The sequence below is a fragment of the Orycteropus afer genome, unplaced genomic scaffold, assembly GCF_000298275.1.
Source record: "Orycteropus afer afer isolate SDZICR_OR568_19922 unplaced genomic scaffold, OryAfe1.0 scaffold00132, whole genome shotgun sequence".
Classification (NCBI taxonomy): Eukaryota; Metazoa; Chordata; class Mammalia; order Tubulidentata; family Orycteropodidae; genus Orycteropus; species Orycteropus afer.
The window spans coordinates 3,208,278-3,223,560 of record NW_006921719.1 but is presented as its reverse complement, the minus strand read 5'-3'; the positions used below and the strand labels follow the sequence as shown (position 1 = coordinate 3,223,560).

The window sequence follows — 15,283 nt, the reverse complement described above, 5'->3', positions numbered from 1 at the left end:
AAAATGGGTATGTGAATAATCCTATAATTGCCATAATTATAAACAGAAATATAAAAATAAGATTGGGGACAAGCTATCCAACAGCATGTCAGATACTAAAATCACTCAGTTTTTAAAAATGCATATTAAAGAATAATCTTGGTTAAAAGATAAATAAAATAGATTTTAAGATTCTGATTTCCTACAATAAATTTTCCAATTTTATTGTTGAAAAATATGAAAAATGATTCACTTGTTATCTAAGTTTTTTTCCACTGTAAAAATTGCTTTTGCCCTCGGAAAGCCACCATCTTGATAGCTAGCTTCCTTTTAATTACAATTGGATGATTAGAAGGCCTTCACTGCAGGGGTGATCCTGCGAAAGTATTTATGACCTTGGGAATCTGTATTTTCAAATACATAACCTGGAGGAGAAGGATAGCTAGCTGGGCAGATTTCTTGTTTCTTTGGTGTGTACTCTATGGAATACATGGTTACACCATCAAATGGAATAGAACTCGTAAGAGCAATATTTAAAGGTTTGCAACTCTCTGTGGGAATCAGTTCATGTGGCACATAGTGAGATCTAAAAGTGCTCAAACCATCAAATTTCCCAGATGGATTGGGAATCTGCTGCTGTCTCTTAATAATTCCTTGACGACAACTTTCCCATGCTGGAAAATCTTCCTTTGTGGTGCTTTTGCCTTGGAAAGGAAATCTGTTATTTCTTCTATGAGAAGCTGGTCTAATAGGAACAACACGGTTGGCCTCATGCGGAACATAGTCAAGATGACTTGTGCTGCTTAACTGCATAGTACCTGTAGGTGGGACATACTCTGGTACTTTCTTGACGACAGGTGGTGGGATTTCCCATGGTTGAAAACTTTCTTGGAATTCAGTGCTTCCTGAAAACTGAGCATTCTGGGCCACTCTATTGTCGGCAGGTTTGCAGATTTTTGCAGTTTCACCAACAAGACCCTGAAAGTCATTGTGGTGAGTTGTGAGATCCTCAAAAGGTTTGCTGGTTGGCTTGTAAACTTCTTTTGGCCTTGCAAACTTGATTTCTAGCTGATGTGGTACATAATCAAGGCGATGACTTGTGTCACCATTAAAAGGGGTTGTAGAACGTTTGACCAAAAAAGAGGGTTTAAAGCTTTGCCTAGGCTTTATCTCCTGAGGAATGTAGTCATCTTGAAATGTAGTTGAATTTCCAAATTTCACAGTAGGGGGATGATAAGTTTCTTCTGGTTTATAAAGTTCACTTTTCTGAATGTCCCAAGCTCTATAATCATCTTGAAAATTTAAAAAATAATAATAAATAAAATTAAATACTGAAGAAATCATCTTCTAAAAATCATACATTACTGCTCACATTGCTAAACATTCATTTCCTTTACATTCTGAATGTTAGCATCAGAAAGGAAGTTTGTCTAATTGCCCTCAGATTTGTTTTTGTTTTTTCCACTTTCCTCTACCTCCCAACTTTAACACACATAACTTTCCACTTCTAGATCCATCTGATTCCTGATTGTTGATTGTTTTTGAGAGCCAAAAGGACAGAGTTTGGGGTGAGGACAGAGATTAAGAGATTATTCTTGAAACTAAATGTACATATAATGTTGAATGTAAAACAAGCTCTTAAAATAATAATGTAAAAAAAAAAAAATGAAAAAAAAAAAGAGATTATTGTTGTGCTCCTTAACTTGGGATTTAAAAGAACCAGTGGGAATTTTCACTAATTTAAGGCTAAGATAAACCATGAAACCGGGGTATCTGGACTCAAATCAAAGGCCGTGATTTGTGGGCAAAAGTAATGTCAGGATTATTTCTTGCTTTGGAGGGACGCTTCAAAAGAGAGAAAATTTCCACTCCATTACACTCCTACAAGACTCCCTAAGCAAAAACACAGGATAACTTGTACTATTCCATAAAGATCCATGACTAACTTCTTCTCCTTGTGAAATGGGCTTTGGGTCAATTCCAACAGATAAAGGACTATCTAGGAGCTCTGGGAGCATAGTGTTAAGGCACTTGACTGTGATTCAAACCCACCAGCCACTCCTCGGAAGGAAGGTTGGGCAATCTACTTCCGTAGTGATACTGCCTTGGAAACCAAGGAGGGGTCACTATGAGTCGGGTCTGACTTGACAGCACATAACAACAACAACAACAGAGGCCAGGAGCCTGAACTGAGTGCTTTCAAGAGTATTAAAAATTGTATGTAAAATTTAGAAGTGAACATCAGAGCTAAGATCTGAGATTTAAAATTTAAATACCTCAAGCCTGCTTCCTAAAGCTTACTAGACCATAGATGGAAAATTGAAGTGCTTATATTTTAAACAGCTCTAGATAAGAAAGGCATTAAACTGGAAAATCTATAGATTTTTAACCCAAAATATTTCTAAACACCAAAAATTAAATTTTAAAAGCTAGAAGTTTGTCACACAATATAAAGTTTTAGAATCTGGACTAAAGTGTATGCAATGCTACTGGAAAGGCCAAAACTCAAAAGATTATTATGTGGATACCTCCTTCCAAGAGAAAAATGCCTCACCTATAAATATTTGTGCCAAGATGGCCAAGTTTTGGACTAAATGACTACTCCTACCTCAAGCTACTGATGTTTGGATGAGAATGGGCACCTAACCCAAGAGCAGCCATTCTGTAGATTAGCACAGAGCTATGAAACAACAGGCAACAAAAAATAAGTTAGGTCAAACAAATACCTGTTGTTGTGAACCAAAATTTAAAATAAAGAGCCAGATAAAAGTGGGAGAAGAATCTAAAAGGATGCCAAGAAAGAGAGGGAGAGTTATGGCAAGCTGGTTATATTCATAGCAATAACTTGTGAGGGAACAGAAGAGCCAGTTACTAGATTGACAATCAGAGGAGATATGTAAAAGGAAGTGAATGCGCTGTGAGAGAAAGTCTGCAGCTCATGGGAGAGATGGAGAGACTGAGAGATTAGCTCTTCCCTCAAGTTTCCTCTGTACCCAATAGCTTTCCATTTCCAGTTCATCTGGATTTACCACAAATGTTTTTTTCTTGAGGTACCATGAACGAATCTCTGTTCTTTGCAATTTAAAGTCTCAAATTATAAGACTATTTCACAACAACTAAAGGAAATCATAGGAGCTCTGGTGGCGTAGTGTTTAAGGTGTTTGACTGCTAACCAGATGGCTGGTGGTTCAAACCCACCAGTCACTCCTCAGAAGGAAGACTGGGTAATCCACTTCCATAGAGATACTGCCTCAGAAACTCAAGGAAGGTGTCACCATGAGTTGGGACTGACTCGATGGCTGTGAGTTTGGTTTTTGGTAAAGGAAATCATAGATATCATTCCAGGTCTTTAGTTCCACACAATCATACAGTCATGCTGCCAAAATGACTAAGTGGAAAAGACATTCCTTTTATGAGAAGAATGAAACAGGAGAGACGATTTCTTCCACATCAGACCAGATTAGGTTTTCAAAAAGGAAGTGAGAATTTGGAAACTGAGAGACAATGTTTGACAGCATATATTAGCATAAATATCCAGATAATTGCAAAAATTTTATTTCCCCCCTACAAATCTACCTGAACTCATAAGCCCAGAATATTTATTAATAACATTTTATCAATACCATTCAAACATTGTAGTCTTTATTAATATCATCCATTTTTAGTGTCTTATGACACTTATGGGGAAAAACACATACACATATACACAATACCACTCCATCTCTGATAATGTAGTCTCATAATCTTGCAGCTCCAATATTAACTGTATAGTTTCCTCAAATCAGTCTTCTGATTTCTAGCCACTAAAATCTCATTAGGAAGTCTGCTCTCTTTGGAACAATGTTAAGTCTATGAGTTTTGCTTACCATGAACATTTTTGTATGCACAGTTCCTTCACCTACTTTCATCTAGTGAGCTTCTTTGAGAACAATTTGTCCCGATGTCCTGATTTGTTTAGACTAGTTTTTTTTCCTTTGGATTCTGTTCCCTGTGGTGCCTAGAAGTACCAAATATTCGGAATGTTTTTTTTTTACAAAGTCAAGCCACTCCTATGGCTTTCGTTACTAACTATAAGCTGATGGGTCCAAACTTGAATCTCCTCCCTAGATCTGCATTCAAGCACCAAACTCACAAATCTATCTTCCTACTAAATATCTCTTTGTATGTGTCACAGCTAAACTGAAACTTAACATGCCCAAACTCAGACTCAGCTTCCCCAGAAATTAATATACCACACCATCCTCAACAAAACATTTCCCATTATGCATTTGGGAGCTAAGGCAAAGATTCCACCCAGTCAACTTCTCTCTCTCATTCCTTCCTTGTCCCCCTTTCAAGCAGTTTTCAAATTTTGTTCATTTTTATCTCCTAAATGTATGTATTTTAATATTTTCCTTCCTGAGGTAAAAATAGAATGAATAGAAACCTGTGAAATCATAAAAAATAAGGAAAAGGGAAAAGAAGAAACAACTATGTAAAACAAGTTTCTGTAAAGTCTGTGATGTCCCATCCTTCATTTTCTCTCTCTCTTCTTGGTCAGTCTGGTTAGAATTTATCAACTTTATTATCTTTTATTGATTTTCTATATTGTTTTTCTGTTTACAGATTCACTGATTGATACTCAACTTAAAAAATTTAAGAAATTTTAAGTTTATAGAAAAATTTTACAGAAAGTACAGGGTTCCTTTATACCTCCTCTCTCCTCCACACACTATTTCTTCTATTATTAAATCTTGCATTTATGTGGTATATTTGTCAAAAGTAGCAATATTGGTACATTATTAACTAAAGCACATAATTTATATCAGCATCCAATCTTTTTGTACAGTCCTATGAGTTTTGACAAATGCATGTCATATGTCCACTACTACAGTATCATGCAGTATAGTTTCACTGTCCTAAAAATTTCTCTGTCCTCTATTAATCCCACATGTAATTAGATTACATTTCTTGTTTATTTATTTATTTATTTATCTCTAAATGGTTGCCCTAGTGAGGGTTTGGCAGACTTTCTCTGCAGGGTCAGATACTAAATATTTTAGGCTTTGTGGGCCATGTGCTTTCCATTCTAACTACTCAGCTCTGAGGCTGTAGTGTGAAAGCAGCCATTGACAATATAATAAATGACTGTGTCTGGCTGTGTTTCAATAAAAAGTTACTTACAAAAAAAATGGATGGTCAGATTTACTCCAAAGGCCATAGTTTGCCGACCTCTGCCCTAAAGTTTACAATGCATATCTTTAATTAATCACAGTCTATCTTCATATTGGGAGCTCTGGTAGCATAGTGGCTAAGACCTGCTAACCAGACGGCTGGTGGTTCAAACCCACCAGCCACTCCTTGGAAGGAAGGTTGGGCAATCCTACTTCCGTAGTGATACTGCCTCGGAAACCCAAGGAGGGGTCACTATGAGTCGGGGCTGACTCGACGGCACATAACAACAACAACAACAATCTTCATATAATATCCTGATTCATACACGGTTTTAGAACCTTACAACAGTATACTTCCAATTCCTGTACCCCCTCTTAACACTATTGGTGTTAATATTTTTAACTTTTACACATGCTATAAACCCACAGTGTATTACTACCATTTTTTATCTAACCAGAAAAACGAAATCCACTGCCGTCGAGTTGGATCTGACTCACAGAGACCCCTTTTGGGGTTTCCGAGGTGGTATCACTATGGAAGTAGATCGCCTAATCTTCCTCCCGGGGAGTGGCTGGTGGATTGGAATCACCCTTCATTTTATGCCGTAGGCACTGCACTGCCACAGCTCCTTAGTTTGGTTAGGTTTTTTAACCTTCATTTTAACTATTTCTGGAGCTCTTTATTTCTTTCTGTTGAACAAGACTCTGTCTGGTATCATATTATTCCTTCTGCTTCAAAAATGTTCTTTAAAATTTCTTGTAGTGAAGGTCTACTGATAATGAAATCTTTCAGTTTTACTTGTTGAACATGGTTTTCACGTGTTTATGACAGATATTTCTGCTGGGGAATAAATCTGGTTTGACATGTTTTCTCCCCTTCTCCCACACCAACATTTTAAATATGTCACTCAACTATCTTCTGGCCTAGTTTCTGACAGAATGTCTCTGCATTTTTTTTCTTTCTTCTTGTATATATATGTCTTATTTTCCTCTTGCTGCCTTAAAGAATTTTATTTTTAATTTTCAGAAGAAGTTTGAATATAGTGTTTCTAGGTGATGTTTTTCTTCCTTTTTTTTCTTTTTAAAAATTTATCCTGCTTGAAGTATCATTGAACATCTTGGATCTGTAGTTTAATGCCTGTTGTTGTTTTGGAAAATTATTTCCCATAATATCTTTAAACAATTCAAACTTGCTCTTTTCTTCTAGGATTCCAAATATACAGATGTTAGATCTATATGTTTCCCACAGCTTTGGATGCTCTGTACTGTTTTGTTTTTTTTTTTTTTGGCTTTTCACTGTTTTTTTTTTTCTCTTTGTGTTTATGTTTAGGCAATTTCTATTGACTTTCAATGATTTTCTTTCCCCTGGCTATGTTGCATCTACTGGTAAGTCCATTTATGACATGGGTGTGTGTATATGTGTGGGTGTGTTACTTCTAGCATTTTCATTTACTTTCATATAGTTTCCATCTCTCTGCTGAAATTCTCCATCTGTTCATGTATGTTTCCATTTGAGCTTTTAACATAACGAGTTTTAAAAAATTCCCTATCTTATACTTCCAAATCATCTCTGAATCTGGTTTTGAGTTGGTCTTTTCCTTCCTTCATATTTTATAACTAACAATTTATGGTTGAATGTTGGACATTGTGTATATGACATTAGATAAATAATATTTATATCTAGAGATGTATATTCATCTTCTTCTCCTAAGCCTTTAGTGAGCAGGATTGAATCAGTCTTACCAGTATTTGGTTTTTGTTGTTGTTCACCTTCAACACATCTCCAGCTTCAAATTCCTTTGGCATTATCTTGTGTTTAGGGTGAGGGATTGTTTGCTGGAGGAATTTTCTGAGTTTCTGCTCCATCCTCATCTTTAAGCCTTCTCTTTGCACTTGTACCTCAGAGAATGTGTCTATTTGTAATCTTGCCCCACCTTCAGTGGTGGTGAACTGTCGTTGCTCGTTATTTGGTCCTTGGTAAACTAGTGCTGGTAGATGTATGCATGGGGGTAGTTTTTCTGTTGCCCTGGACCAGCTTTAGTCTTAGGCTGTCCTATATACAAGTATTGGATGCTCTCTCAGTGTTCCTAACATTCTCCTTGATGTAGGGCACTACTAATGGTTGGACCAAATACAATTACTTGTTTCTTCTCAGGGTTGTTGTTTCTCTTTTTCCTTTCCCCTAGCTGTAACAGATCTTAATCTATGCATTGGGGGTGAAAGGGTGCTGTCCCTCCTGCACTGAATTAGTACTTTTGTTCTATAGGTTAGAAGCATCCAAATAAAGCTTCTGCAACAGTGGCCACCCTTCTCTTCCATTGCCTGCACCATTCCAGCAAGCATTTTCTGGTCTCTAGCTTTCTAGAGACCCAATCTGTCTGATAACCATCTAGTGGATATCTGAAGAGAAGAGTCTGTTAGTGCTTGTGAACTCTTCTGTGTCTGGAACTCCCTAGCCATACATTATTCCATACTTGGATTTAGAAACTGGCTATGTTTTCCCCTCATGCTAATGTGCTATCTCAACTCGTTTTTGCTTAGATTTCAAGCTAGTTGTTAGAAATTTATGATTTTGTAGATTATTTGAGTTTTTGAGAAAAATGTTCTTTCCTGTTATCTAAATCCTATTCAGAAGCTGGAAATCCTGGAACTTTCTTTATGGTAAGATTTTAAATTATTGATTCAATTACTTTAACAGATATAAGGCTATTCTGACTTTTTATTTCTTCTTCAGTCAGTTTTGGTAAATTGTCTTTTTCAAAGAATCTGCCCATTTTATCTAAAGTTTAAAATTATTATCATAAAGATTTGTACATTATGTTAACTTTTTTAATGTATGAAGGATCAATCTTTGAGTTTAATTGTAAGATATAATCCATCTACATTTAATGTAATTAATGATCTAATTGGGTTTAAGCTGACCATCTAGCTGTTTATTTTTCATTTATCTCATATATTCTTTGACACCTTATTCCTTATTTGCTTACTTCTTTTAAATGAATAAAGAGTAATTTCATTATTCCATTTTTCTCCTATATTAGCATTTTTGTTATAATTTTAATTTTAGAATTAAAAAATGCATTCTTGACTTATTACAGACTCTTTGAATCAGTCTAATTCTTGGATCAGTCTACCTTAAATTGATATTATTTCCAGAGAGATAAAAGAAACTTATAACAGTTTAATTCCATTTATACCCTCCTACCTTTTGTGCTTTTGTTGTAACATTTTACACTTATATAAACCATATAACATAGTTACTGCAACTTTAAGAAGCCAATACCAAATAAACAAAAACAAACCTATTGCTTTTGAGTCAATTCTGATTCATACCTACCCTATAGGATAGAGTAGAACTGTCCTAAGAGGTTTTCAAGGCTGTATTCTTACAGAAACACACTGTCACATCTTTCTTCCATAGACTGGCTGGTGGCTTCAAACTGCTGACTTTTTTGATTAGCAGCTGAGTGCTTAAGCACTGCACCATCAAAGCTAAGAAGCCAATCATCACTTATATTTACCTTTTCTGGTGAGCTTCCTGTATTTCATATTTCTATCTGGTCTCAGAAAAATTTCAGCTTGAAGAACTTTCTTTACAAGTTTTTGCAGTGTGGATCCGCTGGTGACAATCTCAGCTTTTGTGTGTCTTAAAAACATGTTTTTATTGCCTTAATTTTTGAAGAATATTTTCACTAGATATAGAATTCTAGGTTTATTGGATTTAAAATGCTAGTTATTTTTTTCTCCAGTTCTTTAACGATGTCAGTGTAGATTCCAGTTTCTGTTGAAAAATCAGGTGTCAATATACTTTTTTCTTTGACCAGTTTTAAGAATTTATTTTTACCTGGTTTTCAGAACTTTTAAGACAATTTCTTAGATGTGGTTTTCTTTGTGTTCATCTATTTTGGGGTTTGTTGTGCTTCTTGAATCTGTGGACTGATTCTCCCATTAATTCTGGAAACTTCCTGGCCATTATTTTTTCATATATTTCCTGCTTCTTCATAGGTCTCAGAATGTTTTACTACATGCTGGATATTGCATATAAAAGAATCAAAGAAACTAAAATAAAATCAATGTTATTTTCAACAAAAAACAATGTTCTCTTTCCTATGTTAGGCATATAGGATGTGGAGCAAGTCTCCTCAACCCAATCAGGAATTGAGCTAGGTCAATACTTAATGGTACCTTTAGTTAGATAGTCTTCCTCTGGTCTCAAATGTCTCGCAGGCAAGACTTCTTGTATGTTTGTGGCAAGAACCGCATTCTAGTGGGATTTTGTGTCCTAAGCACTTACTCCCAAGTGAGACCATAGCATATTTCTGTGGAATTCTTCAGGGCCAGTCTCGCAGCCAACCACACCCTCCACAAGGAAAACCAGTCATGCATTTAGAACTCTCCAAGGTTCCAATTTGTCATACCAGCCCACATGTCAAATGTTTTACTGGGTTCTCTTTCCCCTCGTACAGTCCCTCTGCTTATGCCAAGCCCGATTCGCAGGCTACGACTCCAAAAGAGAACCAAACTCACTGCCATAGAGTTGATTCTGACTCATAGTGACTCCCATTGTTATTTCCAAGCCTGTGAATCTTTATGGAAGCAGACTGCCTCATCTTTCTTCTGCAGAGCGGCTGCTGTGTTCCAAACATCAGCCTTTTGGTTAGCAGCCGATTGTCTTAACCACACGACCAGAGCTCCTTCAGTTTGGGACTAAACTTGACAAATTCTCCCAGAAACTAAATGATTGCCTACTTCTGCTTACCTAGGACAGACTCTTCCTTCTCTAGAATTTTACTTCTTTGCTTCCACAGCTGTCCGATGTGATTGAAAATGAGATTTTAACATTTAAAATTGTACACCTTTTTTAGTTACATTATCCATGAGGATAATGACTTTCTGCTACATACTATATCCTATCTTGCCACAGACGTTTCAAAAAAATTTTGTGGCTACAAGAAAAATGTCAAGCTTCTCAGTCTGGCAATCACAGCTCTTCATAATGTGATGATATTTATCAAATTATATCCCTATCTTTCATCCCTGAAATTCTGTGGTCCTCACCATGTCCACTGAATAATACTTTTATTCTTCTGGTTTGATGCTCTTGCTTGTTTTGCCCCATCATTATTCCTTCTATCTATATTCAGTACTCACTAATCTCTATGGATGGCTCTCCAGTCTAAATTTCTATAGTACTAATTGTTATACAAATTTTCTAGTGAATTAGGACTCCTATTGCATGGCTATTTCATTTTTCATGCTATTATTGCTTCTTTTTAAACATGACTGTAAGGTTTCTACCATGTTTCAGTATAGATCTCTGTATTTCCTACAGTGCCTAGGACAGAGCAGATGTGTCCCTAAAACATACATATTTCTTCATTGATCAAATCAAATACTGATCTATTTTCATCATTTACATTTTAATATGAATGAATTCCTAAGCTGACGCTGCTGGTGACAGATAAACAGGAGCCTTTAGTTCCATTTCATTTCAAGGAGCTCTGGTGGCACAGTGGCTAAGGCATTTGACTGCTAATTAGAAGGTTAGTGGTTCAAACCTGCCAGCCACTCTGTGGACGGAAGATGGGGCAATCTACTTCTGTAAAGATTTACCACCTCAGAAACCCAGTGGAGGTTGCTGGGAGTCGGAATTGACTCCATGGCAGTGAGTCTGGTTTTTTGGTTAGTTTTGTTAAACTGTGTCTCTAGAATCTAAATGTTGTCCTGCTTACATCTTGCAGGCATTTTCTTTATCACATCCCCTCTATCCCTTTCCTCTGTCCTGTAATTCTCAGGGATAGTCTGTTTTCACTTTGACTTCTCTTCAGCTATAAACCTGTCCTTTAAGTACATACCTCCCTGTCCTCAAGTAGACAGTACAATCATCACATAGAATGATGAAACACAGCCTGTTGTTTTATGACCTAAAATCTGGAGATATAAGCTTTATCCTCCACCATAATCTTTATCAATAAACCAAACCCACTACCATCAAGTCGATTCCAAGTTATAGCAACCCCTATAGGCTTTCCAAGGCTGTAAATCTTTATAGAAATAGGCTGCCTCATCTTTCTTCTGCAGAGCAGCTGGTGGGTTTGAACTGCCAACCCTCTGGTCAACAGCCAATGCTTTAATCACAGTGCAACCATAGCTCCTAACTTTACAAATATAAAGGTAATTATTCTTTATATGTTTATATATAAATATATATACATATATATATATATGTTTATATTTTGGATCCTTATTTGTTCATTCTTTTGCCTCATCAATTGGTTGTGAACTTGATAGGATAAGAGGGATGCTACTTATTTCATCTTCACAAAGACATCAGTACTCTGAGTGGAGTTTCAACTCATTCAGGCATGGGGGAGAAGGACAGTGTCAACTAAATGTGACATAATGTGAAAATGTGATATAATGCTTGTTTAATGGTATCCTTTATTTTTATATGTTTTTAGCTAGATAAAACTAGTAAGTGGTTGAAGTTAGATAATAATCCAGGTCTCTTAGTTCTCAGTCAAGCAAATGGTCTTTTTTTTTACTATACAATACTATTTTGACCAAAAAAAAAGTTTTTTCTCCAAGATATGGGAGCTAAATTTAGCAACACACCAAAATGATGATTCGATATTAGATGTCAAAGGTAGGTTTTAATTTTGGTTCCTTCATTTTTGAAACACCTTGTTACCTTTGTAGGTTGGGACAGTGTCCAACTTTCCTTTTGTAACTTGTCGTCTTTCCAAAGGCCGGACTATTACCACAGGCTGCACTTTGTAAGAATTAAAATCCCGTTTATAGGTAGTACCAAGATCAATCTCCCCATGTTTTGGCTTATACTCTTCTGGTACATGGCGAGGCTGTTTGACTATTTCATAAGGACGATAATCCGACCTGAAATATATAAATTTGAAACATAGCCTCAAGGGTTCTTTTATTTCTAATTATTTCAATGCAGTATTAAAAAATTCAAGATTTTTTTTACTTCATAATATGAGACAATATTAGTGATAGTTGATATATTACCTGAAAAAAATAAATGAATTCCCTTATAAGATTTTATTCAGTGATTAAACATCTTAAGAAAAGTAAGTATGTCACAAATCTTAGTTTTCAAGGCATAATTACAATGCCTCCTCAGTTAATTGGATATTAAGTAAATAAAATCCTCAAGTAATTGAGGATTACTTGGAAAGAAATCTCAGGTGGTTTGATGAACCTGAAAATTTCTGAAATATGTTCTTAGGGTTTACTTCATCAAAATCTTTATTTATCTTGTTAAAAATTCATGTATACTATTCAGACACACTTTCTTCAAATTGAAGTCATGCTGCCTTCCTGCTCATTATTAAATAATCAGCAACTCTGGCCTTCAGACATAAATCACATCTGTAAAATGGATATGACTCTTACTTATGCTTGGATCTCCCAGGAGTACTTGGCATGGATGGCAATCACATGGTAATCCAGCTGTCTTGGCCATTATATAACACAATGTGTCAGAGGTAGTATTGCACACACTGAGGCAATCTGGCGGAGTGACTGACTCAGGCTCATGTGGGACCAAATCCTAGCTTTATTACTCACTATGTATATGATCTTGGACAAGTTTGTTAACCACTATATGCCTCAGTATCCTCATATGTAAATGGAACAAGAATATCATCTACCTCATAGGGTTGTTTTAAGGATTAGCTGGACACATGCACACAACTTAGAAAGGTTTTGGTACATAGTAAGAGTAGTATGTTCACTATTAGTATCATTACCCCAAGTCTTCATATATTGCTTTTTGTTTTAGACGGTTTTGGCTATGTTACTCATTTTACAAATAATTTAAACTATCTTGTATTAATCACTATTTTCTGCATATATTTGTATATAGCACACATACAAACAACAACTCACTAAACCTCTTTTCCTATTTGCAACCTAACTTCATATATTTGTTGATTCTATTTCCTCGCCTCCTATTCCTTCTTCAACACACTTCAATTTAACTTCTTGCAATGTAACTTCTCAAATACAGCAAATTAGTTCACAATAACTTCCATGTAATTAAGTCCTTCAGGCATTTTTAATCCTCATTTTATTTGACCTCTCAAGCACTAATTAACATTACTGCTGACTCCCACTATTTCCAAGAAATACTCTCTTCCTCCCTCTGATTATTTCTTCTAGGTCTCCACATAGCATCATTCTTTTCTACTCAGCCATTAAATCTAGTTGTTAGGTGCCATGGAGTTCATTCTGACTAATAGAGACTCTACGTACACCAGAACAAAATACTGCCCAGTCTCTCACCATTTTCACCATCATTGTTATGCTTGAGGCTCTCATTGCTGCCACTGTGTCAATCCACCTAGTTGAGGGTCTTTCTGTTCTTCACTGATCCTCTACTTTACTAAGCATGATATCCTTCTCCAGACTGGTCCCTTCTGAAAACATGACCAAAGTAGGTGAGACAAAGTCTGGTCATTCTCACTTCTACTGAGCATTCTGGCTGTCCATCTTCTAAGACAGATTTGTTTGTTCTTCTGAAAGCCCACGGTATATACCATATTCATCAATACCACAATTCACGTGCACCAATTCTTCTTTGCTCTTCATTATTCATTGTCCAGCTCTCACATGCATATGAGGTGACTGAAAATGTCAAGGCTTGAGTCAGGCATATCTTAGTCTTCAAAGAGACATCTTTGCTCTTTACCATGTTAAAGAGGTCTTTTGCAGATATGCCTAGTGCAATGTGTCATTTGATTGACTGTTGCTTCTTTGGGAGTTGATTGTGGATCCAAGTAAAATGAAATCTTTGACAACTTCAATCTTTTCTCCATATATCATGCTTTTGCTCATTGGTGCAGTTGTGAGGATTTTTCTTTTCTTTATTTTGAGGGATAATCCATATTGAAAGGCTATAGTCTTTGCACTTCATCAATAAGTGTTTCAAGTCATCTTCACTTCTAGCAAGGAAGGTTGTGTCATCAGCATATCCTAGGTTGTTAATGAGTCTTCTTCTGATCCTGATATCAATTTTTTTTTTTTGTGTGTGTGTGTGTGTGTGTGATTTGGGTGAAAATTTACAGAGCAAATGCACTTTCCATACAGCAGTTCACATATACTTTGTCTCATGACATTGACCACAATGAAACAGCTCCCCTCACACTCCCTCCCGACACTCTTATCTTCCCTGTGTCCAACCCTCCATGCACTCCTGCCCCCTGAGCAGTCTCCCTGTGCATAAACAGCCCTTCTTTCTCCCATGATTGTTCTCTCCAAGGTAAATGTTCAACTCATATACCTGTCTTTTGTTTGGCTGGAAGCCACAGGTGTGGGTTCAATTCCAAACCTGAAGGGCAGCTAGGGGCCATAGTCTCAGTGGTTCCACCAGGCTCTATCAGACCAGCAAACCTGATCCCCCTTTTTTTATCCCCAAATGATTTCGAGTTTTGTTCCACATTGTTCTCCCTCTCTATCCAGGATCTTCTCCACAGATTCCCCTCTGAGTGGTTGACAGTGGTAACTGGGCACCATCTAGTTCTTCTGGTCTCATAGTTGTATAGGGTGTAGATTGCATGGTGTACCAGTCAGTAGGACTAATTGTTTCCATGAATCTTTGGTTTTCTTCATTCTTCTTTGCTCTGGGCAAGAAGAGACCCATCATTGCATCTAGATGGCTGCTTGCAAGCTTTTAAGAACCCAGTCACTACTCACCAAAGTAGGAGCTGGAACAATGTTTTGTGTAGTATGTTTTGCCAATTGAGCTAGATGTCCCCTGTGACTATGATCCCAAGCCCACAGGTTTAACTACTCGGTCCCTCTTGGTAGCTGGCTGTGACCATGAAGTGACTACAACCTTGTCCCCTTGTCAGCTCTACTATACACCTGGGATGTCAGATCATACAAATACACTTATAGGATCATTATGTCAATCCTATACAGGGTCTTGAGTACACTCCCCACTTCATAGACATACCTAATAGTTCAGCCTGTACACCCATCTATCCACCTGTATACCCATGTTTGCCTTCACTGAAAACACATTACTGTATGTGCAAAAGGGTTCATCTTTGTTGTCTGTGCCTGCCATGTGCCTCTCTATGTCTTCCTCTTCTTCAATGCCACCATGTTGATCACTCATATTTGGTACA

At 36.7% G+C, this 15,283-nt stretch overlaps 1 protein-coding gene across 1 annotated transcript in view; it reads right to left on the bottom strand.

Moving 5' to 3' along the window:
- Positions 1-327: 327 nt before the first annotated feature.
- Positions 328-15,283, bottom strand: part of SAXO2 (stabilizer of axonemal microtubules 2) — a 38,494-nt gene continuing 23,538 nt past the window's right edge. The window contains exons 3-4 of the mRNA XM_042781552.1: positions 11,824-12,026; positions 328-1,271 (exon numbers count right to left, since the gene is read on the bottom strand). Coding sequence (XP_042637486.1) covers positions 328-1,271; positions 11,824-12,026 — 1,147 coding nt within the window. The remainder of the gene's footprint in view (positions 1,272-11,823; positions 12,027-15,283) is intronic.